Source organism: Nothoprocta perdicaria, unplaced genomic scaffold (assembly GCF_003342845.1).
Source record: "Nothoprocta perdicaria isolate Ctin4 unplaced genomic scaffold, notPer1 scaffold_56, whole genome shotgun sequence".
NCBI classification, from domain to species: Eukaryota; Metazoa; Chordata; class Aves; order Tinamiformes; family Tinamidae; genus Nothoprocta; species Nothoprocta perdicaria.
In genome coordinates this window covers 3,857,834-3,882,412 of record NW_020455821.1, presented here as the reverse complement: position 1 = coordinate 3,882,412, position 24,579 = coordinate 3,857,834, and the positions used below count along the sequence as shown (strand labels likewise).

At 42.6% G+C, this 24,579-nt stretch overlaps 1 protein-coding gene across 1 annotated transcript in view; it reads right to left on the bottom strand.

Moving 5' to 3' along the window:
• Positions 1-24,441, bottom strand: part of LOC112955349 (inverted formin-2-like) — a 32,973-nt gene extending 8,532 nt beyond the window's left edge. Inside the window, exons 1-19 of the mRNA XM_026048626.1 lie at positions 24,283-24,441; positions 24,041-24,182; positions 22,736-23,578; positions 21,246-21,391; positions 21,098-21,159; positions 20,409-20,511; positions 20,238-20,323; positions 19,578-19,678; positions 17,947-18,017; positions 17,718-17,825; positions 16,621-16,691; positions 15,823-15,943; positions 15,137-15,301; positions 14,257-14,373; positions 14,163-14,166; positions 13,295-13,453; positions 12,147-12,917; positions 1,460-1,972; positions 10-152 (exon numbers count right to left, since the gene is read on the bottom strand). Of these exons, the coding sequence (XP_025904411.1) occupies positions 10-152; positions 1,460-1,972; positions 12,147-12,917; positions 13,295-13,453; positions 14,163-14,166; positions 14,257-14,373; positions 15,137-15,301; positions 15,823-15,943; positions 16,621-16,691; positions 17,718-17,825; positions 17,947-18,017; positions 19,578-19,678; positions 20,238-20,323; positions 20,409-20,511; positions 21,098-21,159; positions 21,246-21,391; positions 22,736-23,578; positions 24,041-24,182; positions 24,283-24,441 (3,885 nt within the window). The remainder of the gene's footprint in view (positions 1-9; positions 153-1,459; positions 1,973-12,146; positions 12,918-13,294; positions 13,454-14,162; positions 14,167-14,256; positions 14,374-15,136; positions 15,302-15,822; positions 15,944-16,620; positions 16,692-17,717; positions 17,826-17,946; positions 18,018-19,577; positions 19,679-20,237; positions 20,324-20,408; positions 20,512-21,097; positions 21,160-21,245; positions 21,392-22,735; positions 23,579-24,040; positions 24,183-24,282) is intronic.
• Positions 24,442-24,579: the final 138 nt, after the last annotated feature.

The following is a 24,579-nucleotide window of genomic DNA, read 5'->3' as shown; positions in this document are numbered from 1 at the left end:
ACCTGGTACCTCTTTTGATTTCTTTATTTTTGGCCCTGTTTTCTCCTTATGTGCATCTGGCGGAACGCAGAAAAGCAGCTCCAAGCTGGTGTAGTCAGGCTCTACAAGCTCCTTGCTGCCACCTGCCACTGCAGTCCACATGGAGCGGCTTTCTGGAAGAGAAGGATGCTTCAAGATGGACCTCAGAGACAGAGCAGCATTTTCAAGCAGTGAAACTTGTAGCAAGGAAAGCTCTTTAGAGGATGAATGAAATACGAGCCTCATTAGTCCTGGGCAAATGTTAATAATTTAAGAGTGACAGCTCCCATGGAGAGCATCCCAAAGGTTTGAAGGCTAATTAAACCTGGAAAACTATCACCACATGTGGTTCACTGGGCTGAAGGCACCAGATGAACATTATGGATTTCTCCAACTTCTTTTTGCTGTTGTTGATAGTCTACATATTACACAATTGTGGTACCTACACAACGGATGTTGTGTCCTATTAGGTARCCATCTCTCCTTACAGGAGATGCGGACTCCCAAGCCCAGCAATATTACCACAGTTGTTAGGAACCATCCACATAACATGTGTTACTTCAAAACATGAAGTTAGCTCTAATACTAAAATTTTTAACAAAATATTTYCCCTCCTTTTCCTTCAGGAGAGATTGCAATACTATTTCTGAAGGCACTGAGAGTGAATCTGAATTTGTATCTCTGCATAAGAGAATGGACAGTGGGTCACCCTGCTTTTTGCACACTCATTTGTGTATTTTATCAGAGCAACAGGTTCTTACAATGTTCACTTTCGATTTTTCTTAAAGAATCTCTGATGTCCTAACAAGCCGTTTTATTGGCAGTGAGCACAATGAAAAACTCTTACAAGTTATGTGGTCTTGAACTGAATTTTAAAAACTGCAGTAGAAATGGAAACTGCATTCCCAATTTTACATGAGGGACATATTCCTTGCCAAAAGATGAAGAGGTCTTGCAAGCCCCTTTGACAGTCTGTGTATTAAMCATAGACCTTAGTGTTTTTGCAGCAATGTGAAAATCAATGATGATGAAACATGAGTTCATTTAGGAGAAACCACAGGCCATTACTGTTCAACAGATCTTTCCACTTAATGGACCTCAAAGCATTTTGTAAACATTAATTAGTGCAGATTCACAACATCTTACATCTTAAAAAATCAGAGAGAGAGGCTAAGTGGTTAAATAAATGCCACTTCTGGCAGCAACAGACAGAGCTGGACCTTCAATTCTGTACATTTTTCCAATCTATTCTTTCCTCCACTTGTCAGCCAATGCCAAGACTTCAAATTTATTAGTATTGACTAATTTTTCAAGGACTGAGAAAGAGCATGAAAGAMCCAACTGTGCAGTCTGACTCACAAGGATCTAACCCTCAACCTTAATATTTTTTGTTTAGACGTGAAGCAAACAAACCCACCAGCCCAGTGTTACAAGCACGTACGTCTCACCACGTCAGAGGGGAGCTTCTGCCAGTGGAACACCTTCATCCTCAGCGTTGGTGTCTTTGCCTTCTTAGCGCAGGGCTGCCTGGTGCATCCACAGGTGAGGTGGCTGCAGTCGGGATCACTGCACGGCGGAGGTGGTGGGAGAGGCAGGGCGTTTGTGTCCAGCCTGGGAAGCRGTGGTGGGAGCATCTTGCATCCAGGGGGTAGGGCTGGAGGGGCTGGCAGCGACGGCTGCATTGCTGGTACAGCAGGCTGTTGCGGGGAGGATGGGGAAGCCCCTTGCTGGGGAGGTGACATCTTCCCAGGAGACTGTTCTTGCTCCTTGGAAAAACAGGTTAGTGGAGAAAGGTTCAGATGAACCCTGGGGTTCTCTTCTTCCAAATCCATGTCAACTTGAATGCATTTGTTCACTTTTTGAACAGATCTCCTGGGCACTGAATTACGGCGAGTGGGACACTTCTTGCTTGGCACTGTGTTCTCCATGGCTTCCCTGGTCCCGTTCTCCTGCTCTACGAGACAATGGTGAGGTGCAAGGATTAGCAAGGTCACCCCCAGCTGCCAGCTCCTGTTAACTGCCACAAAGAAAGAGCAAAGCAACAGYAGCCTTCCACCTAGGGCAAACAGGAGAAACATTTCTATCTTCCTTACACAGAATACAAGTGACATTGCACTGYACTTTCAACCAGATATTTCAGGAGCAAGCCCTTACCCCAGGGCTCCTTTTCCTCTTGCTCYTTCTACCTCTTTGTTGTGACATGTAAGGAAAGGAAAAACCAAATGCTGTCACCACATCTCTACTTGCCTTCTGACTGCCTTTTCCCCTCTGTGGCTCAGCCATTCAGCAGGATATTTCTTTTAAAGGGGCAAACAGACTCCCACTGTGGAAGTAGCTACAGTCATTGCTGCATGAAGGCAACATCTYATACAGCAGAGACAAAATCATTTCTACACCCTGAAGGGCCACATTACCACAACTTACTTTGACTGCAGGAGGGTGGGATTTTGAGAGAAACTTTGACCTAATAGATTAAACAAGCTACAGCTGAGGAGAACATAGGCTGGGCTCCTAGTGAGCTTATAGCCACAAAGAGAGAGATAGGTAAGCTTAAGAATAGCTAAGATAGTCTTTCTCTTTCAATCAAGTTTTAATATACGGTAGATGCTTACTCTTGTGCTGAAACTATGCAGTTTCTCTTACAGCTTCTTGCAAAAGATGATGGGCTGCAGAAGCAGTCCTCAGCTTGGACGAGTTTTAAATGTGCGAGTCAGTAGAGGTACTTGTAGGCTCAGGGCTTGTGATTGCTCGAGGTAGGAAGCTTCTTTTGCAAAACTTCTGTCTCTTATAGACACAAAGTGTTCTAGGATTCCTAATCTCAGTGGCTATGGTTGGTGTGTGATTTCTCTCCTTTAGCTGGCTTCCGTAGTGACTTCTCAACAGCTGCAATAACACTGGGTGTTAAAGAGGGAATGAGAGCAAACTATCCCAGTGTTAGTAGGGATAGTTTAGTTTAGTTAGTACATTTGCATAGCTTTCAACTGACCATTATTCTCCTAACATCCTAATTTAGGTAGACTTTTGTCTACTTCTGTCATTAAGACSTGCATTAAAACCTGCAATTGACGTATCTCTGTTCCACCGTACTTTAAAACCCCTCCCATAATTTGAAAGTATTTGTCTTTAAAGCCTAGCAGTTTATCCTGGTAGGAGTGTCCAGTTCCTAGGACAGCCTCCATTAAATTGTGAGCCAAAAGCTCTAATGAAAAGAAAGACACAAAAATTTTGTTTGTGGTTTTAATCTTAATTTAGTAAAAAAGTCTTGTATTAAAAGCATTAAATATTAAATCAACTAGAAAATATTCCGTGATTTACATACAAAATGGAATCAGTTAAAATGTGTGCTTAAAATAATTAAACCAGAGACCTATAGTAGGAAAAGAGTATTAAGTGTATTTGCTGTTTACTTGAATTAATTTGTTGTCACCTTCCATAAATATTTGTTCATACAAATAAGCACTAAAATTTTCCCAAAGGTAAACTAGGCTTACATTTAATATATGCAAACAACTTAATGTATCCCCTTCAGGACTCCACAATCTTTGGGCTAAACTTGTACAGATGTTTGTAATTACCCTAGCAGGACAAGTGAGGGATTCAGCTTTGTGAAAGAGCCTAATGAGGAATAATCCACTTTCTGCTAGAAATATTAGCAGTAAAATGAGCTGATAAAAAATTCTTATTAGAAACATCATGTGAAATTTCTGCTGCTTATGTGAATTAATTAAGCTGTTGCAGGAATCAGTAAAAGCCTATTAATTAGGTTTTTTTTTTTTTTTATCAGAATGCTCTTCTAAATTACTACAGGGTTTGGATAAAAAATCTTGTTCTTAAATTCTAATGAATTAAAAATGCTTCACAAGAAAAATAGCTGATATGCTTTGAATGAAAAATAGATTTATAATTATGTACCTTCAAAGATTATACTTCTGAGCCTCTACAGTGAAATCCATGCTGCTAGGAAGATTAAGGCTGTGGTATAACTTCAAGGCATCTTTAACTTACATTGATGATAATATTCAAATGAGTCTGTGGGTATATTAAAGAAAAAATCTCTGCATGAAACTTCTTCCTAAAATATGCAAAAATCCATCTCTGTCAAGAAAATCCCACCTTTATGTGACCAGAGAGGGAGTGGTTTGCTCCTGACAGGTATGAAATTAAGTACTAGTACTTTGAAAGCTACGTTATTCCTTTTGTAGAAGCAACCTGTAAAAATAATTTTTTTTTTTGTAAAAAACTTTTTTGTGTGTGTGTGCATTTACTATTAACAATATTGCTCTTGTGGTGCTTTTCATTGATTTTTTTTTTTTTTTTCATCAACGGTCAAAGTGGTTTCTTTGGATACGATTGTCCCCGTTTTAGAGATAGGGAAACTGAGGCACRGAGGAATGACATGCCTAAGGCATGTGTCAAAAGCTGTAACTCCAGTAACCCAAGTCTTCTCCATCTCTGGTTAGTGCTCTGGCTATCAAAAAGCTATTTAATGTTTGCAATCCAGCAAGTTAACCATTTCTTCCTTTCTATGATGCAGCTACAACTGTGCCTTGATTCTCTCAGACCAAGATACTGAAAGCAAGGGGAGCACAAAGCAGAAGGGCTGGTTTTCTGCTCTTGGAGGTGAAGTCTACATGCTCARTGCTTGTGGGCTAGGTTGTAGGAATGGTCAACAGCAAAAGCTAAAAGGGAACTATCTGTGCTTTGTGGAAGCTGGAGATCCAGCAGGAGCCTTGGGCAGATGGAGCCTGAGCAGCAGACATCTATAGGGGCTAGGTGGGTCAGAGACTAATAATAGCTGGCAGGAGAGATCCTAGGTGGGCTTTGTGCACCTGCAATGCAGCAGTGAAGAAGTTTTGCTTTAAGAAGCCATGTGATGATGCACGTAGAAATGGGGAGGTGACACGGTAGGGCTTGGAGAAAATCATTTTATGATGGGCAGAGAGTTGTGAAAATGATAGAGATGATCCTGCAGAGGATAAAACTGTTGAGGAGTTTTTTTTTTTTTATATCTATCCTTTACAAGTTGCTGCCTGAGATACGGCATATATTTTGAAATGTTGGAATATTTTCCTTTTGAAAATATTTTGAAAAATATTTCCATATTTTGAAATATTCTCCTTTGGTGGGAAGTCTGCTTTAGGAAGTACATATAATTCAGCCATCATGGAGCTATGGGGCATGAAAGGATGTGARTGATAATGAGCAGGTAACGGGCAGACTAGGAGGTGGACTACACGGAACACATGTCACTGTGCCTGTTCATAAAATATGTGCCTGTATTTCACTCATGTATCTCAAAATGAAAACGAATTTCTACAATTATTTTAACTGGGGCTTGTGTTTTTGAAGGCATTAGTGACAAGATATAATAGCTTTTATTGCTGGGCATTTGCTAGGTTTGAGACAGGTCATGGTTTTGAAGAGCTTATCATCTGCTGGCTGTCATTTCCTAAATGTAGTTAAGCTGTGATCTGCACCTAGGCCCTTGTAGGCAGCTGCATGTGTCACAAAAATACACATTTTCTTTTAAAACTACATAACTACATTGCCAATTTTGCAAACAGTAGTTATTCCAGGAGATTGTCACTGCATAGCAATGACAAATACCTTAACAAGCCTATTTTCTATTACTACCTCAAATTTTCCCTCTGTAGTTAAGGTTGTAGACAAGGCAGACTGTTTGCTATAGCATACCCACAGCTTTAAGTGTGATGTGACAAAAACATGGGTTATGATAGAGTTTGTCTTTCGGCGGTTCATGGATGAACTCTCAGGTGTAGGTAAACGTAATCACCATGACTAACGTGTTCACTTCTATTTCATTGCTATGACTGTTAACACATACATATATTTATAGAGAAAGGTTTGGCATGATACGAATTTTATTACTGGTAAGTTTATATGTTGCACTCAAACTCTGTCTGTGTGCAGAAAACCAGAAATACGTAGATCTAGGCTTTATGCTTAGACAGATGAAAAAAGGTCAATTTTCCTGAAAGACAATCTTCAGATTTTTTTGTTTGCTTGTTTTGAATTTTATCCTGTTCCCTCCCAAACAGAGCAGAGGTATTTCTGAGCCCCTGCAGTTATACTGGGTATGAATGAGGACCAAGAGGCACACTCTAGCTGCATGGCATTGGCACATTCTGGAGGTACGGATGCCCTCCACGCCTGGTGCATTGGTRCCTGCATCAGGGGTTGAGGATGAGGGCAGTCGTGAAGATTACGGCAATAGATTTCTCTAATACGGTGAAGATTTTTTTATTCATCTTTCTGTTCACTTAAGAAAAAAGACTTTTAACTGTGCAGTAAAAGGGTGTTAATAAGCAATTCAGCTTGGAAGCTAGAATTAGAATGTAGCTTAATGGTGAAGTATTAGTCTATTGAAGAGAAGCCATAAAAACCACTTGGGTCCTTACCACCCCCACAAAAGAAAAAAAAGGCATCAATTACTTCAACTTTTTTTTATTCTAAAATTTCAAATATTTTATTGAAATTAAAAACAAAACCAAAACAAAATCAAACCCTGAAAATCCATCCTCTTAAACACATCTGAATTTCTGTGAAGTGTTTGGAAATGACTTCTGCTCATTTCTCCCATAACTCAATTTTTTCATGTTGCTGATGTTTAATACACAGTTATTTGACAGCTATAAACTTGTGATGTTCACAGGCTTGTCTATGTAAGGGATTCCACTTGCATTTGCTGTGATAAACTTCCAGATTTTTTGTTTTTAAGGTTGAAACTCAATATTGACTTAAATGAATATAGACCAGTTGAAGTAGTTGCAAGTGCCATTGTTCTTACCAGCAATTAGTTAGAACTTACAGCTGAAAAACTATTGAAAAATCTTTGGGATCATGAGCTTTATATAAAGGTTACAAATGGAGCAAATTCTAGTTGGACAYCTTCCTTTGACCTGCTCTGATCCGGCCCTCCTGCTCTTGCTAAATAATCTCTGTAATGGAAACAGAGYTGCTCTTAACTAATAATTCTAAGTAGAGTGCTGTGCTTTTACCTGCTTATTGGGATGTTATTATAGAGATAAYTTAATATAGTTTTCACAGGTGACTACAGAACAAAGAAGCAGCAGTGGCTCAAAATAACCCAGTTCTTAGCAAGCTCTTGATGGCAGTGGAAATGCCAAATGCTATTTCCTTGAAGACCAAGCTAAGAATGCAGAGAAATAAAATCCCTAGCCCTGTGAAAAGCTCTTTTTAACTCCTCAGATGGAAATGGGAGAAGCTGAAAGATCAGAGAGAGATGTGGACACCTGCTGCAGCAACAGAAGGATTCAGCCTGCCTGGGGTACCTGCAGGTGAGGCTCCATATGTAACACCGGGGTAGCTTTCTTGTTCCCTACTCCTAAATCTCAAAATTATTTTATTCCTTTGGTAAAATAGCAGTGTGGGCCGSAGGTGGCTGGCTGCTTGCTGATAGCCTGGGCTGCAGGCTCCTGATGGAAACCTGCAGGTTGCAAAGCTGCTGGGTAAACATGTTCGATAGTCAGATATTCGTAGTCTGGAGTCTAATTTGAGGGCGGGAAGAACAGAGTAACGGTAGCAACAGGACTGATGTTTGGGAGATGTGTTCTGAGGCTGGAAAAAAAAGGGAAGAGGGCAGACCTGTGAACACGRTAAGGTTAGTACCGCAAGTCACACCTGGCAGAGTTATGCAGTTTTGCTGGAAATCTCTGCCTGCCTCTGCTAGTGAGGCCTCTGATTTCGGCCGCAATGGGGCTGCGCTGCCCCCGGGATCAGGGGATCTCTGTTCTAAACTCATCTTCACTTCTGTTGAAGTGAACCAATTCCCAATACACTCATAACAATGCTGCTGTTAAAGTTACAGTGATTTAATTCATGGTTTAACTCCTAACTTAGTCCAGCAAAGTTCTCAGTAAACGGMCTGCAAGTCCTATAAAGCAAAGCAAAATAAGCTTTAGGCTGAACATTAGTTTAGACACAGTGAGTTACCATATAAAGGCATAGTTTTTATATGTAACAATCTCTTCCACTTGATTCATATTTCAGCACAGTGTCACACCATAGACTCAACATACAGAATTTTAAATTGACAACTATATACAAAACTATGATACAAAGTTATTACAAAACTGAATTGAGAAATAAAAGCTCTGAATTTTTAAAACACAATACTGCACATTCCCAGTTTTAAAGCAACAACAGCATGAAACTACCCATTCTGCAGCTGGAGCACAACACTTCAGAGCAGCTTAGCATGATTTTCAAGCTCAGAGATTTACTAAAGGACAAGCTGAAAATGCAGCTACTAGAGCTCCCTGGAAAACCTCTTTCTGCTGCTTTAGTAACAGGAACTTGGGCCCTGGCTCTCCAAAGATTTATGCACATATCTGCACGTGAGGCTCCTGCAAGACTATGGACATGCTTACACTTAAATATACATAAGAATAGGTGGAAACCAGACACTGTTTATATGGCCATATATTTAATAAAATACATATACTCTATTTCCAAGACTGATCTCCTTGGCTTTAAAAGATTGAGAGGGAAAACACCTCTAAACTCTCTTGGATCTGCTCCAGYATAAATTGTCGGAGAGCGGTGAGGGAGCAGCTTCCACCTGCRGTAGTGCAACAAGTGCTTGATTTGTATCCTGAATTAAGTGGGGAGACACTGCTATTTTTAAAACTCCTCGAAGGGCTAAATGCTGCAGTGCTTCCTTTGGCCACGCTCAGCTCTCCTCTCGGGAGGAGCCTGCCCCAAGAACAGGCTGAAACATGTGTCTCCAAGAAGGGTTCATTCAAGGTCTGACSTTTGCAACCCTCTGCCCACATCTCAATGGGCGTCTGAGCACCCAGAGCTCACGTAAGGCCAGGGCTGGAGGCGCTCAGGTCTCCAGGGARGTTCTTTAGGCTGCCAGGGAGTGAAAGCGGGCGCGCGGGGAAGCTTTGCATCCAGCTGCAGCAGAGGYGGCCGCGGGTGACGCGTGGGTACCGCGGAGCGTCGCTTCCGAGGGCCGGGCAGTGCTGGGGGCTGTTAGCATCTCTCCGGGGCTCCGTTACTTCTTCTGCCTCGCCGTGACACCTGCAGGAGGAGGAGGAACTGCAGAAGGGTCACTACTGCGAAAACGAAGCACTTGTGGCTTCGCTTGTATCAAACAGCCAGGGTGCCGCTACGGAAACCGCCATCGGATAAGTGAAAATTGGCAGATCTAAATTTGCATTTTCTTAACAAAAACCTCCTGTACATTTACAGCTCTGGTTCTAACGCTCAAGAGTTGAGCCAGCCTTGCTTTGCCACTGGGCAGTAGTTAAATTCAATAACACGAATCCTTTGTTTTCCAAGCAGAATATKGCAGTGTGCTTCTACATTTTAAATTACTAAACTTACTAAATTCATGGGCTGATTCTGGTGTCTCTGACAGGAACGCTAGCATTTTGTTGCCAGTGGTTTAGGCTGAGATCAGCCCTCCTCTTGCATCCATATATTGCCTCCCAGATACCCAGAGATGTTTTTTGAGGGAGTTAAGGCTGCATATTGTCATTTTTAAGCTGCTGCTTCTTTAGTAACTGGAGGAAGTACTATTTCTAATGATAGGCACAAAGGCAAAGGCCATACAGGAAGATAAACATTAGCCTGATTACATTCCCATGGTCCATTAGGAAGCTGCCCCCAGACATTGAGTCTGCAGAAGARGAGATGAAACATCTGTTTCTCCAGAATTAAATTAAAACAACAACTAAAAAGATTCTTTGATTCCGTTGTCTCTTTGCAGATGGAGACTGATCTCTTCTCTTTCTCTCCCCTTCTTTGCCTTTTTTTTTTTTTTTTTCTTAATATGCCCATGCAAATACTTCTTTTCCCAAGAGATCGGGCTGCAAGTCAGGACAAAATTATCCTCTGCTCCAGCCTCCTGAGAGAGGGGAYGGAGGCAGGGGCCTTGCTTGGCACTTGTGCTGGGGAATGGGGGATGCTGAGGAGGAAACACGTTCCGTTCACGAAATTAGACTACAAGAGATTTGGCGTCATTGATTCATTTCATAAGAGATGCACATCTGAATGGAAAGGGSAACAAGTAACTATGCAATCTGTAACTATGCAATTTCAGTAGAGTTGACATCTTGGTTTTGTTTCTTGCTTTTCTTTCCACTTCCTATAAATAGAGTCAAACTTTCAGAAAAGTCTTGTGGACAGAGCTCCCAAAATTTCCTTGTGATAAGCGATTGCCTATTCCCAATCCCAGCATTGGTGAGGGATGCAGTATACATGTCCTTATTTAAAACTCAGTTTGCAKATTTTTTCTCTCTTATTTATTTTATTTATTTATTTAATTGGTGTCTAAAGAAAAATTACTCCTCCCTTCTCACTCCTGAAAGCTGTATGAATGCACATGGTTTATTTGCTTCAGCTAATTGCTTTGTGTGTCAGATAAGGATTCTGACATTCTGATACTGAATTTGGCTTTGAGCTGGAGCTGGTAATTTGTTCYTAACATATTTTTTTTCTCCAGAGCCACTGTTTTATTCCATATATCAATTATTCAAACTACAGAAAGTTTGAGTATTTAAAGTCTAGGTGATGTAGAAACTGGTTGCCCTGAAAGTAAACCAAATTTTCMTTGCAAGAGGTGTGTACTGAAATTGCATTTTTACAGTTTTTGAGAAAATGACTGGATCAAAGCAAAGACTTTGTTTATCACACAAAGCTGGATTCATTTGGTTAGAATGACTCATAATTATCTGCAGGGAAAGGCAGGTTGGCTGCTGGTGACACAGAAGACAGACGTGTGGGATATGGCCCTGCATGGAGGGGAGAGCAGCAATGACTCCACTCAACGCAAGATCAACCCCCTGGARAGTAAGAATTGGAATAACAAATTTGCTTTAAATGTATTCATGATTAGACACAAGGACAAAAAGCTTAGCTGATGTGCCAAGTAATGATTAAGTTTGTAAATTCCCAGTGCTATGGTTAGTTTACAAAAATGCTTTTGCAAGGTTACATACCTCAGTGTACCACACAACCTTTTTTTGTTTTATTATCTCCAGTATCTGTGTCAACCTCTGCTTTTAAATGAAAGAAAAACACTAAATATATGTGATCATGGCAAAATAAACGTAACAACTCGGAACTTCTTAAGACAAGCCCATCACTTAGCAGCACAAAGGCTCTTAAATGCAATCCTTGTGACTTTTGTGGGGAGTTTTTTCCTTAAGATAGAAATGCTTATTACAGGAAAGCACCATGGGAGCTGGGAAGGCCAGGACAAGGTTTTCCCTCCTTCCTCAGCCTCTGCACTTCTGCTGTTCCTGGAACGGAGAGAGCACCTGGAGCTGTCAAAAAAAGGGGGAATGGGGGCAGGGAAATAAGAGATCTAGGAGAAATTTATCCCCATTTCAGAAAAAGCCTCAGGAAAATGAAAGTTTGAGAACCACTGCTATGGGAAGTCACTTCTGTTCTGTAGTTTATTTTAAGTAGGGAAAACTGGCCTGCTCAGAAACAGAGATTATTATGGCCCTGAGGGATGTCAGCACCATAAGCTCCGGTGTGGTAGATGCTCAGATGATGTTGTATCTATCAAGAAGCAGACAGACTCCCAAGTGTCTCTTCTATGAGTTAGTCCTCTATTTACTGTGGGCAAAAAGCACTTGGAATAAGTGCTTATGAAGGGGGGGACGGGAATTCACAGCAGTGCTGATGTTGCTGGCTTTATCTGTTTATAAATAGCAGAGAGAGGGTGATTGCTGATTAAGCATCCACTATTAACTGCTCTTAATCACTGCTCTGGAATCYAATGGAGCTTTTGTTTGCACATAACCGTGGCTTGTGGCTGTCTTTAGTGCTTATGACAGATGTGCTTATTGCCATCTTTATTGCATATGTGTAACRGGCTTTTTAATTATTGATTCATCATTACCCTTTTATAAACAACTTATAAATATCAAGAGAATGAGCAATGTTTTCTTTCTAAACCATTTTTATATTAAAAAAGTAACAACTCCATTAAACAGAGTTGGTTGATAGGAAGGGGACTTCCTGTGGACAGCACTGGACTTCTAAGTGGGGAGGAACAGGTAAATAAAAACATACTAGAAAGTCTCCCTGATTTAACTCAGTCCAAGAGTACTATATATAAAACAGGCTACCTGTGTAGCTTTTGCTGTGCCTCTTCTTCTTTTTCCGTTTCCCAGATGTTCTTTGCTTTTCCCTGTCACTACAAGTTTGTCCAGGGGGAAGCGTTGCCGAACAGGAAGAATCGGTAGCTGGCTCCTCTGAAAAGGACTTCTCTTGAGAAGTGTCCAACTGTGAGTCAGTACCAGGGTCTTCATTTTCCTTCACTGTCTCTCTTGACTCACCCTGATAAGCCTCATCAAAGCGAGTGGACTGAGCACTGCCAGGATCTCTTCCGTTCGTACTTAGCTGGAGATTGCTTGGTTGGATCATCTGCTCACCAGCTGGCCTAATGCTCTCTCCTCCTTCAGCATGGGATTCTCTGTCCTGCTCTTCTGAGATGGACCCATTGGACTGGTCTCTTAAAGCGGTGCTCAAACCACTGCTCCCAAACTTTATCCCAGCACCTATACTGGCAGGAGAGAAGGTGAAGGTGCCGCTCTTGGTGCTCCCCTGGATGCTATTCACATGCTGATCGCCTGCTCCCTGCTCGGCCTGACCAGCCCCATCAGCTTCCATCAAGCTTGCAGATGAGCCTTCAGTTTGGCGCTCTGCTGGCAATTTTCCCTCAGCATTTTCTTTAGGAATCACCTGGTTGGAAGCTGAGGCATCTGTAGCATCTTTACCCATCTCCATTAGGGTAGTGGCTGGAGTGGGGATACCTTCTGAGGGATGACCGTTGCTGCTTGGCTTTTTCTTATCGTTGATTTGTTTTCCCGCTGCTTGTGAATCCTTAATGCCCTTTCCTTTAAACAAACAAACAAAAAAAMCCACATAATTAAGCACCACTGCAGAATAACACTCAGAGTCAATCAAGAAGTTCTGTCACAGAGGCCCAAGCTTCCAGCTGCCTACACAGCCATGGGCCAGGCCTCCTAGAGGAGTTATCAGGGTGGGCACAAGGTCATGCCACAATAAATGTATGTCTGCTAATTCTGGACAGACCTGCCTGCCAGCAGCGCAGGGCGCTCCGCTCCATTTCTTAACCACACTGATTGCAGAGCCTCCTTAAATAAAATGCCCCAAGTGCAAATGTTGGAAACTTCTTGCATGCGTGTTTGGCTCGTGCTCAGAGGCAGACGGGAATGAGTAGCTGCAGGTAAAGTCAAGTCTGTGTCCTTACCAGACTGGCTCTCCTCTGGGCTCTCCGCTGGCAAGGTTTTAGGAAGCGCATCCACCTCAGTTCTGTTCTTCGTCTTCCTCAGCGTGAAGCCTTTCCTTATGTCGGCCAGCAGTGCATCGATGACACACACATCCTCCTGCTTCGCTGCTCCCTTCTTAACTGGGAGAGAGAGAYGAGCATTAGCAACATGCCCCACGAGCTGGAGCAGAAGGCGTCCAGCTCTGCCCAGGCAGTGATGCCATCCTGCCTGCTACCTGCTGTCCTGGGCTAAAGCTCTGAGACAAAACCTAGCTGTGAACCCAGCCCCTGCGACAGGGAGGAGGTCCTGCAGGACCACAGTCACGCTCCAGGGTTCAGCAGACCTAGGGTGCACCTTGGCTTTGTCCGTACCTGAGTGCCTTGGACTGGTGCTCAGGACGTGTCACATGTCCCGTTTGCTATTCATGTAGGCAGGGCTGTTATTTTATTTTTTGATAGAGTCAAAATGATCTTGATTTTTCTTTTTAACTTCTTCCAGTATTACTTTTCAGATGTGCCTTTCATTTTCAACCACACAAAGGCAGATTTAAGTTATCTGCAAAGTTTTTGAAACTTGTGCAATCTCTGCTAAACTGGGATGAGACTACTGGAGATTTCAGGGGGAAAGACAAATGGGTCTTGCTAGATTTGGATTTCAAAAGCTTTGTTAGAAAATTAAAAAGTTCAAATAACTGAAAGCTTCAATCTGAGGTTTCTCCTATTCTGTTCAATCAGAAGAATTAAGTTCTTGGCCCAGCTGTAACTGTAGAAAGGCAATTCCTAGCTATGGCTGTAAAACACCTAAAAGCCTTCAGTGAGCCAGCACCTAGAAACCCACAGAATAAATTACCATCCTAGCCCATTAAAATGAAAACAGAAAAATGCTCCTATTGGCTCTCCTAGCCAGTTTTGGATGATCTGTCCATCTCTCTTTAATGAAACGCTTTCTGATACTTACTGACTTTTCCATTTTCTCCCTTCTGTCTCTTAGCCTCTTCTTCTTCCAGTTGCTTCTTCCTCTTTTCTGCTTTTGCAGCCTGCTCCTTTCTGTCCTTGTTTTCCTGCAGTTAGGCAACAGGAGGCATGAGAAAACTGGGTAAACATCTGGCAGAAAAGCTAATGAAGAGAAAGATGATCTGTTCAGTAAATAAAAATGGGTCCTAAGATTTTRTACTGTCTTTCCAAGAGGATGAGAYGGAGGCTTTTGGCTTGTCCAGGACTCTATGCTCATTCTTAATAGCAGGTGGCAGCAGTGATCTGCCTAAAGCAGCCACCAAAGTGCAGGTCCTCTGACTAGCTGAGGAAAATGTGAAAGCCACTGAGGCCATGACTTGCTCCACACTTGTGGCCTTTTAACAACATCTGCTTTTTCCATATCCTTTTCAAGCCTGTTTGCTCAAATTGGAAGTAAACATTAAGTTTTATAATCCTGATGCTCTAAAACTTATGAATTTGACTCCGGAAGACCTTTGTGAATCAGAAGCCAAAGCAGCACGGAAATCATAAACTCCAGAATCTGTCTCTGAAATGCTGTTTTGAAGTTGGACCTTTCTAACAAAGGCAGTAGAGCTGGTCCTGGCTCCATTCAAGCCCTGGCATCACTTTGAGAAGGTAAGCACGGGTCTCTCCTGTCATGAGGTTAATACAAGGCAGGGAGAAACTCCRGCAGGGAAGAATCAATGGGGAATACTCTGCTGGGGTCTAGCTACCTCCTGAAAGGCTACTTCCCCTGCAGGGCCCAGGTGTCCATCCTATCCCCATCTATTTGAGCCGAGGTAGGCAGAAGTCCTGGAGTTGCTCAGCATTATGTGCACAAAAGTCTACCTTCATGGCTCGGATGAAGAGGTCTCTGAAGGTCTTCATGGTGCTAAACATGTCCTCTAAGGACAACTTCGTTGGGTCTTCACAGAGATAATTTGCAAGTTCTTCTCTCTTCCTTTCAATAGTTTCAAATTCTTCTTCAAGCTTTCTGGAAGCATCAATGCTATCCTGAAATGCATTTAGTATACACAGTAAAATGCTGTTCAGAGGATAATGAATGAAGGGCAATTAAAGAAAAAAAAATGGATAACAATGTAAGAGCTTGGAGTAGGCCTCTGTGACCTTACTTTTTAGCTGTAGTAGAGTTTATGCAAGGCAAAAAAAATAAGATAACTTTTGCTACTAGTGACTGAGTTGTGCTAGTTTACATGGAGCACTAGGAGAATGTGGAAAGCTTAATGCCAAACATAATCCCAAGAGAGAGGATTTTCTCTGGAGATCTCTGTTCATCCTGGGCACTTAGGATGAACAGGCTAGCTTGGACAGAGTGAGGAGTTCTTAAGAAGCAGACTTATCAAAAGATATTTGGGGCCTGGAAAATTAATACAAATGGGTTGTGTGCATCACAGCCTCCTTCCAAATCTGGAAGTCCCTCATGAATCTCTTCAGCCACATATTATGTACAGAGGACTGTGTGTTTGTGTGTATATATTTAAGGTGGAAGATATAAAGGAGCTCCATTCACTGACCTGGATAGGTTTCTCATACTGTTGTTTCACATCTTCATTTGATGATGACATCTTTCGCTGTAGCTCCAGCAACTTCTTTAAATTGGCACTGGACTCCGAGCGTATAATATCAATATTAATTCTGAAAAAAAAAATAGAGTCTGTCATTAGTTCACTCCATAATATCTTCAGCAGACTGAACAGAGAATTCATCAGAGCTGGTGGCTTGGTTTTTCCTTTCCTTCCCACCACTTCACTGACTAAGGGTAGAGCTGACTGAATCCTGAGCTCTGGACTTACGCAGCCAAAACTCATGCAAATGTTATTTCCACCCTGGTACTCATGAAAATAGGGCCAGGTCTACCTACAACTTCATGTTTTGAGTAGACAGATGCCAAAAAGAGTCCACCCATTCAGAGGGTTATTCTCCATCTCCATGCTCCCTTCAGTGGCATTAGTTTCGTTTCTCAGAACATGCTGCTTGAACTGCTGGTTCAGAACTGCTTCTGGGTAGCTGGACTTCAGAAGATCCTACTAACATAAAAGCAGTGCAGTATTTGGAAAGGCCTGTGAGGCAGTATTAACTGAATGCACCTCAAATTTCATCCCTAAGTGTTGTCAGCTGTATTAAAAACATTGTATATTATAGTGGCTTGCTTCAGCATTCATCAAACAAATCTTTTGGTCAAAACTAAATAAGATGCTATCTCATTAATGTGCTATACCAGCTGTGTGTCCCAATTTCTGATACATTATTAATATGCATGGGATTTTGTTTGCTTGTTTGTTTTTTAATTTGAAGGAAATGAAACTGCTTACCCTGCTGCTTTTGAAACATTTTCAAGGTCTTTTGGCAGTTCCAGTAGGTCCGTGTGCCTGTTTTCTACTTCCTGAAGCAGGAGAAAGAAAGGTTATTTACTGTACGCTGTGAGCTGAGAGGAAGCCAAGTGGGAAGAGAAATGGGCAGAAGTGCAGAGGAAGGATGCCTGGCCTGCATCCCACTGCTGCCCCCTCTGCAGTTGGATTTGCCTCACAGAGAAAAACAGGACTGCAGGTTCAGAGGGGCAAGGCATTATAMTTCCATGATTATAAAAACCCACGACTGCTGAAGAATCAGACACAATTAGATTTTAACAATACTGATTGTTAAAAGAAAGCTGACCTGCCACTGTCCTCTATTCTTATCTTACTGGGGATTTCTCTTGGTTTCTTCTGTTGGCCTACAGCTGGCCATGGCAGGAGGCAGATCTCTGGTTTGATACAGTCTAACAATTTCTATAGTCCCACAAAGGCATTACAGGGGCTTGATTCTTCTTTGTCTAACTTACTTCCATGGCTATGCTTGCTGAAGGTACTGTGAGCTACATAGGAGCTTGGCCATACATGACTGGAATTGAGAGACCTTAATGAATGAAGTTGTCAGACAAGAATATGGACAAAAAGGGGGAAAAAAAAGCAATGTATAGAATAAGAAAGACATGTGGGTTTAGGGAGATCATGAAAATCTTGAGTATAGTCTGGTGGAAAAGGGACAGGCAATGAAAAAGCAGAAGAATTGAAGGAACACAGATCAGCCTAGAAGTTTTTGGTAGCCACATGTTCTGTGGTTTGTCGCTGGTGATGTACAAATATTGTAGAAATATGAAAAGAAGTTRTTCCAGGAATTGTCATGGAAGATGCTGAAGGGAAGCAGGACAAAAGTCTTCACACAACAAGTTCYCTTAAAGCTGAATAATGCCCCCAAGCAGCAACTGTTAGCCCAAATTAACTGAGAGCCCTCAGCTCTCAACACTGCAGTTTGCCAGGGAGGATATGAATACCAGTGTGTTACATCAACTGGAAGTAGAGCAGGAGGAATGGTTCTTCTGTGGTAAAATCCTCCCCCTTCCCCATTGCCCGGGACTTGGCAAAGGTACCTCCAGAATATGGTGCAGCAATGTAACGCGGGTTTGGTTTGCTTTGGTCTCTGTTAGCTTGAGTAAAGTGCTGATCTTAAACCCATCAGCATCACCTGTGTGACTTCCCTACAAGACAGAAAGAAAGAAAACATAATTCCCATGTCCATCCAAATTACAATGCTGAGAGAAAAGAATAATCCACGTATCATAATGACTGGAGGAAGGGCAGGACAAAAGAAATCCTTACATAGTTCAGAAAGTTTCCAACTTTGAGAATCAGTTGACAGAAGAGGGGCAGACGATGACTGTTCAGAAGATCTAAAAAACAAAACAGGTCTTTAACTGAAAGCTTTTGTCAAACAAGACTGTCTGCTAAACTGGATTAAAATTGGAATTCTGATTCCACTAAATGAAATTTGGATTTTTCAGGTTTGTAACCCAAAGGCCCAGCTAGAACTCACTCTAAATAAACTCAATTTAACTAGCTGGGCTTCACACAAGTTTTGATGACCTTTGCTTGTTTCTTCTTTTATATCTGGTATCTCATCTCCAATGGAAAATAATCTGGAGCTGGAATCTTCTTACTAACAGTCATTACCTTGCTACCTTCTGTGGAAGTATCTTAGATTTATATTGGTATGGGTGAGGATAACTAAGCTAAAACTTTAATCCTAGAAGATTCTGAGAGCCTATTCAGCTGTTCAGTGAAGCCAGGTCTGACAGACCTGCAAACAGCTGCCAGACACGTTCTCCCTGTTCTTGTTCTTGCATGGCTGACGTGCTTATCAGTGCATGAAGGATACCATCCCTGTCCTTGTTTTTTAAGACAGAGTGCAGCAGTGGCACAGTTTCTCACACATTTAGCTTTAAGAAGGAACAGCTCCAAGAGCACAAGTGGACTGCTTGTTAGAAAATTTGGAGGAAGCTTCAATTAATCCCAGCAGGAAGTTATAACTCCAGCTGGAGAAACCCATCATAGGGCATAGTGGAATTGACTCTTCAGGATCTTCTTTCTCAGCACTTGACAAAACTGAGAAAGGGGTAGGAGGCTCCCCTTGCTGCTGTTAGAGGTCTGCAATTAATCCTTAGGAAGGCATCTCTGTGCATGCTGCCCCCAGGATAAGCTAAAGGAGAGACTGCTGGATGAACAGATCTGAAATCTAGAAATCACCATAAGCTACATTGGCTTTCACTTGGTGGATGATCTTGAGAGTAAAACTGTCCAGAAGGATTTTATACCTCTTCCCCCTGCCCACTAAATTATCCTTTCTGCTCTTGAGCAGAAGCTTTGGCCACAGCAAGCAGAAATCTATTGTCAAACTGCAGAGACATTTTGTGTAATCTCTCCCTGTATTCAGGGAGAGAATGYTTCCATTTCAGCATTGGGCACTTATAACCCAAAATAGAAATCTTTTTCTCTTCTGGTTCCATTTGTAGCCAGTGAAAACTAAAGTGTTGCTGCTTTCTGAGGGTATGCTTTTGTGGCATCAGAGGAAATTGCTGCATGAAGATCTCCATGTGGCAAATAACACCGGATGAATTAGCTGTAATAGGGCCAGTTCTGTTGTCTGARTTCAGCTCCTTTGAAAGGGCTGGTGAGCTTCCCATGCTTCACTGTTGGAAGTGATTCAGTGCTGCTGCAGAAAGATGGATGGAGGGAGAAGGAAAGTGATCTCCAGTCCCCAAAAGCTCTTTGACCATCAGTACCTAGAGCTGCATCCCTTATTCTGAAGTAAACTAGTGACGAGCTGCAGCAGGAGGGCAGCTCTGGTGCTGGGTAGCCTCATTGCAAAGTTCTATATGTAGAAGAGGTTTTCTAGTACATTGCAGTTTATTGCGGTAAATAAAATAAAGAAATCCTTAGTTCACATTATTTACCTTCACAAGCTCTCTGGATGATTGCAGCTTTTGGATGRATCATGTCCAGCACAACACTGGTCTCTTCACAGATCAGCATACATTCAATCCGCAGCTGATAGCTAAGGAAGGAGATTGATTAAACATTTCAAGATATTGTGATCTTGGCCAGCATGGTGGCCTTCCTCCTAGCTATTCTAGAAATGTGACAATTATACAACATGGCCATGGTACAACATCAGCCATGTCCACATCAAAGCTCTGTCCTGTGGCTGGTGGAGGGAGGCACAGTTTTCCATAGGAACCTGTCACTGGAATGTAGTTTCTGTTGACGCAGTAAGATTAGCAGAGAGGAGACAGACCATAGTGTGAGATCTGGGTTTTCCCATCTTGACATTGCCTTAAGCTCCACCATGACCTTCAATATGTTATATGGCCTCATTGTGAAGATCTGGCCCTAGGTCTGGGTCAGCTTCTGCAATTTCCAAAGGAGAGAAGCTGCTGGAGCAGCAATCATCTTCCATCCAAGGGGAACAGGGAAGGGATGACACTAAAGTGGAAGGGGGAGTCTACTACATATATCAATCAGTATCTGTCTGTGAGGTTCCTGTAAAGAAACTTAAACTGCTAAAGGCAAACATTGAAAAACATTGGGCTGAAATTTGTGATTAACTCCCTTACCTGGGAATCTGAAGGAGGAGGAGATAAAACTGATCTGCATTTGCTAGCTTTGATTTCTCTTCTTTGAAGGCCTTCAAGTTTTCTATCTAATGAGAAATAAAGAGTCAAGACTGCAGGACTACACTGCATTTACAGCTCTGTGAAGTAAGCAAATCACAATTCTGTCCTGACCTCATGCTTTTCAGGCAGGAGCTTGAGCAACTGCTTCAGCACCTCGACATCAAACTTGGTTCTGTCCCCATTCTGGACCATTGCAGCCACCTCTTCATTGGAGCTGCAGGGAGGAGGAGCAGAATCAACTGTCAGCCCTTGTTCCACTACTACATGCTACTGAAATACATATCCATGCAAATTCTCCATGCTTTGCCTAATGAGGGTCACAGTCATCCAAGAGGAAGCCTGTCAATGATCAGCTGTGCACTTAGAAGATTGATAGTCAAATACCTGCTATGCCCAAAGTTTTGTTTCTGACCCTGGCCAAATGACTCAGAGATCAAACCTGMAGTTTAGATGCCTATCCCTATATATGTGTTATCTTAAAAATTATSTGATTCGTAAGTTCTCTGGTGACTCTGCTTTCAGCACAGGTTTGCTCCACAGAAGTCTTTTATGATCTAAATCACCCTATGTTTATATGTCACCATGTCTCCTCTGTAAATAAGATGTCAAACCTTCTCCCGCTTTCCCCCAGACCTAGTGTTTTAAAAACAGTGATTTTAAGCTAGGAAAGATCCAGCGGTTTCTGTATCACAGATCACAAAAACACAATGGCTGGAATAGATTGTGTGAGCACTTTACAGACACTAGGCAAAAGCTGCTTGAAGTTTTGGCAACTATCATGAAAACTGGCCATATCTTACCATTTAAATTGCTTCAAAAATATGTTCAAATTGAGACTTTTCTTGGAGTCCAAAAATGTGATCTTCATTAAAAAAAGAGAAGATATTTGATATTAGATGGGCTGTCTGCTATGATATTTAGTCTAAAGAAAGAGAATGACTCCCTCACCTCCTTTGGTTCCGTCTTCACTGGTGCAGCCGTTTTCTCCTTGGGAGTTGGTTGTGGGAAGCAAAACAGTTGCTCTATGCTTGTATAATTGGGCTCTATGCTTTCCTCACTGCTGCTACCCACCGAAGCCCACATCGAGTGACCTTCTGAAAAGAAAAACCACAAGAGATTCAGAGAGTTTACAGGGGCAGCCCAAAGCTGCTGGCTTTGGGGGCAACAGGAGTTGCTAGAAGGGAAACTTTACAGAAAATGAACAAAATTGTTAAGGACCCTCAAACTCACTAATAATGCCAGAATCATTAGGAACAATCTGGACCATACACTGGCAGGGTACATTGCTGCTTAACCAGAGGACACTGCTATGTTCTAGGAAGGAAAAAGGCAGCTATCCTGGTGGTACTTTGTTATGAACTTGTATGGTTTGGTACTTTAGGCCAAAATGTGCTGATAATAAAAATGAAGCATGAGGCAGACGGAAATCTTAGAGCCACCATCCCCTCCCTAAAACTGTATTATCCTCCACAACCAGATTAGCATGAGAAGGGCCTTACCCATTTTCTTACTGGCCCCAGACCTGACATTATTTTGGTTCTTTGCATGCCAACAGAGAAATCAAGGTCAAGCTGGCCATTTTTTGTCTGGGACCTTCTAAATTTTTTCATTTTGTAATCTAACCTCCTTATGGAATGCTGGATATAGGACTACTTGACTTCATAAACTAATCCCCACTGTATTTTAAAAAATCTCTTGTCTTTGATCATGACCTAAACTTTGCTATAGAAATCTCCACTGAAGCTGTGGTTAATAATGTGCTTTATTTAGACCTTACCTATGCCACCTTCCAYACAGTGGATGGTTGCTTGTCTAGGCCAAGGCTGACCTTGCCTACTCTTCATTTTTTCTCACATTTCAGGCTCCTTTTTAAATCCATAAGGAGAGGGAAATGTGACCCACAGATTGAGAAACTAATCAATACTTCTCTGGGCTCTCAACACTTTCAGCGTCCTTGAGTTGTGGCTGATGCATCCTCTCCATGACCTGTGCCATCTTTTTCACCATGGCAGATTTCTAGATTTCCTAACATGCACCTTTAGTCATGACTTCCACRTATATATAAACTAGGAGCAGACAGTCTTGAGCCCAGATCAGAGCAGGTTGAAAACTCAAGCCCAGGGYGTGTCATGATGGATTAGGGGAATCTTCTCATCAATCTCCCTACTTTCAATTTCAAAGGATTTTAGTTCTAAACAACCTATTCCAAACCAGTGATCTAGCTGGAATGGTCATTAAGTGTTACTAAGCTAATGATATTTTTTTTTAAACTTTGTAGGTCAGATGTACCAGAAAAAAAAAAAAAAAAAAAAAAAAAAAAAAAGGAAAAATGAGTTATGTTTCTACATAGAATCAACCAGATTTGACACAGTCAAAGAAAACTGTTTTTCCGTTAAGTCACCTGAAAAACAACACTGAGTTTATGCCGGGGCACCCACCTCTCACGACATTGGAGGGCAGCTTCTGCCAGTTCAACTTCTTCATTCTCAAAGTTGGTGTCTTCACCGTCTTGYGGATGGGCCTGGCGGAGCCCACTGGGCAGCTGAACTGGGCAGCCACAACGGCTTCTATCTGCTCTCCTGGGAAGGGTGCCATGCCGGGCAGGGGTGGTGGGGGTGGTGGGATACCCCCCATGCCGGGCAGTGGTGGGGGTGGTGGGACACCCCCCATGCCAGGCAATGGTGGAGGGGGTGGGATGCCTCCCATGCCAGGCAGTGGTGGAGGTGCTGGGACACTTGCCATGCCAGGCAGTGGTGGAGGGGGTGGGATGCCTCCCACACCAGGCAGTGGTGGAGGGGGTGGGAYGCCTCCCACACCAGGTAGTGGTGGAGGGGGTGGGATGCCCCCCACACCAGGCAGAGGGGCTGCAGAGGATGAAGATGTGCCTGGGAGTGGAGGGGCTGGAGGAATATCCATTGTGGGGCATGCAGAGGCCATGGCTGCTGTGCCTGGGAGTGGTGGAGGCGGTGGTGGTGCAGGAGGTGCTGGGGTGGGGGCAGTGGTGGGTGCAGGGGTAAGTGTCTCCGGTGAGGCTGAGCATACTGAGAGCTCGGAGGATGAAATCTCTTCTGCAGCAGATGGCCCTGATGGAGGTGCCGGTGCCTTGGAAGGGTTGTTTGATCTCAGGGGGTTCTGAACTGCACTCACACACACTTCCAGCTCGGTCTGAACACCTTCACTCATGTTCCCAGACAGACGTTTTTCAGCTCGCTTTTGCTTGTTGGGATGTTTCTTGATAGATAACAGCCTCTCAATGACTTCTTCAACTGTGTTCTCCTGAACTGAAAAAAAAAACAGGTGAGGTTCAATGGAGGAGATGAGACTCAAAGATTKTTTCATGCTATTCAACCCTCTGCAGTTTCCTTCCTATTCTGACCCAGCTCAAAGCCCATAAACACTGTTAAGACTGTTGACAAGGCTAGCCAGAATGAGTAGCACGTTGCCAAAGAAGACAGTCCTACTTGCTCCTGCCACCCAAAGCTCTCTGCTACATCAGGGCTTAACCATCAAAGCAAGGCAATGTGATTGCCATGCTCACTGGCATCTGCAGGTCCAGGGATTYACATCAAGGCTTGACCCCATGTCATCTATGAATTTTGCCTCTGTTTCTGCTCAGTTCTTAGGATGCCTCATGAATTCTTTACTGTACGTTTGGGAAGGACTTTTGCAGGTATTGGATAGGAGATAGGAAACAAAGAGGTTAGTGCAAGGCTGGAAGAATGTGCCACTCATGTCAGTCTTACTGTCATTTGCGAGCARAATGGCTCGGTTTACTACAGCATCCAGGGACTCCCACAGCAAGAGACTGGAGTGGTGAGATGGTTCCAGGTGCAAAAGGCTCTGGAGGATGGACAACAGCTGRATGGAGACTGGAGAGCGGCTCACCTGGAAGACAAAGTGCTTTCAGTGAACGAGTTTGGTTCCAAGCAGACTGTGCTAACTTTGCCATTACATGACCTTGCTCCCCACATGAGAGCCTACTTACTTTATTGAAGAGAGATGAAAAGACCTCATGATGATCATTCATGTTTATCCCATCACATATCTTTAACAATTCCTCATCATCTTCTATCTTGAACTCCTCAAATGTGTCACACTGGATAAGCAGATCCTCCTCCTCTATGTCTCTGCAACCGTATAGCATTCATTTTCACTGGAGAGCCCTTCACTGATGATTTAGACGATTGTTATATTTTGAATAGTTTTTATCTCTTTGCTTTTTGTACTCAGGCAGTCAATGTTGAAAATACCTAACTCATATTTATAAAGATTCAAATCCCAT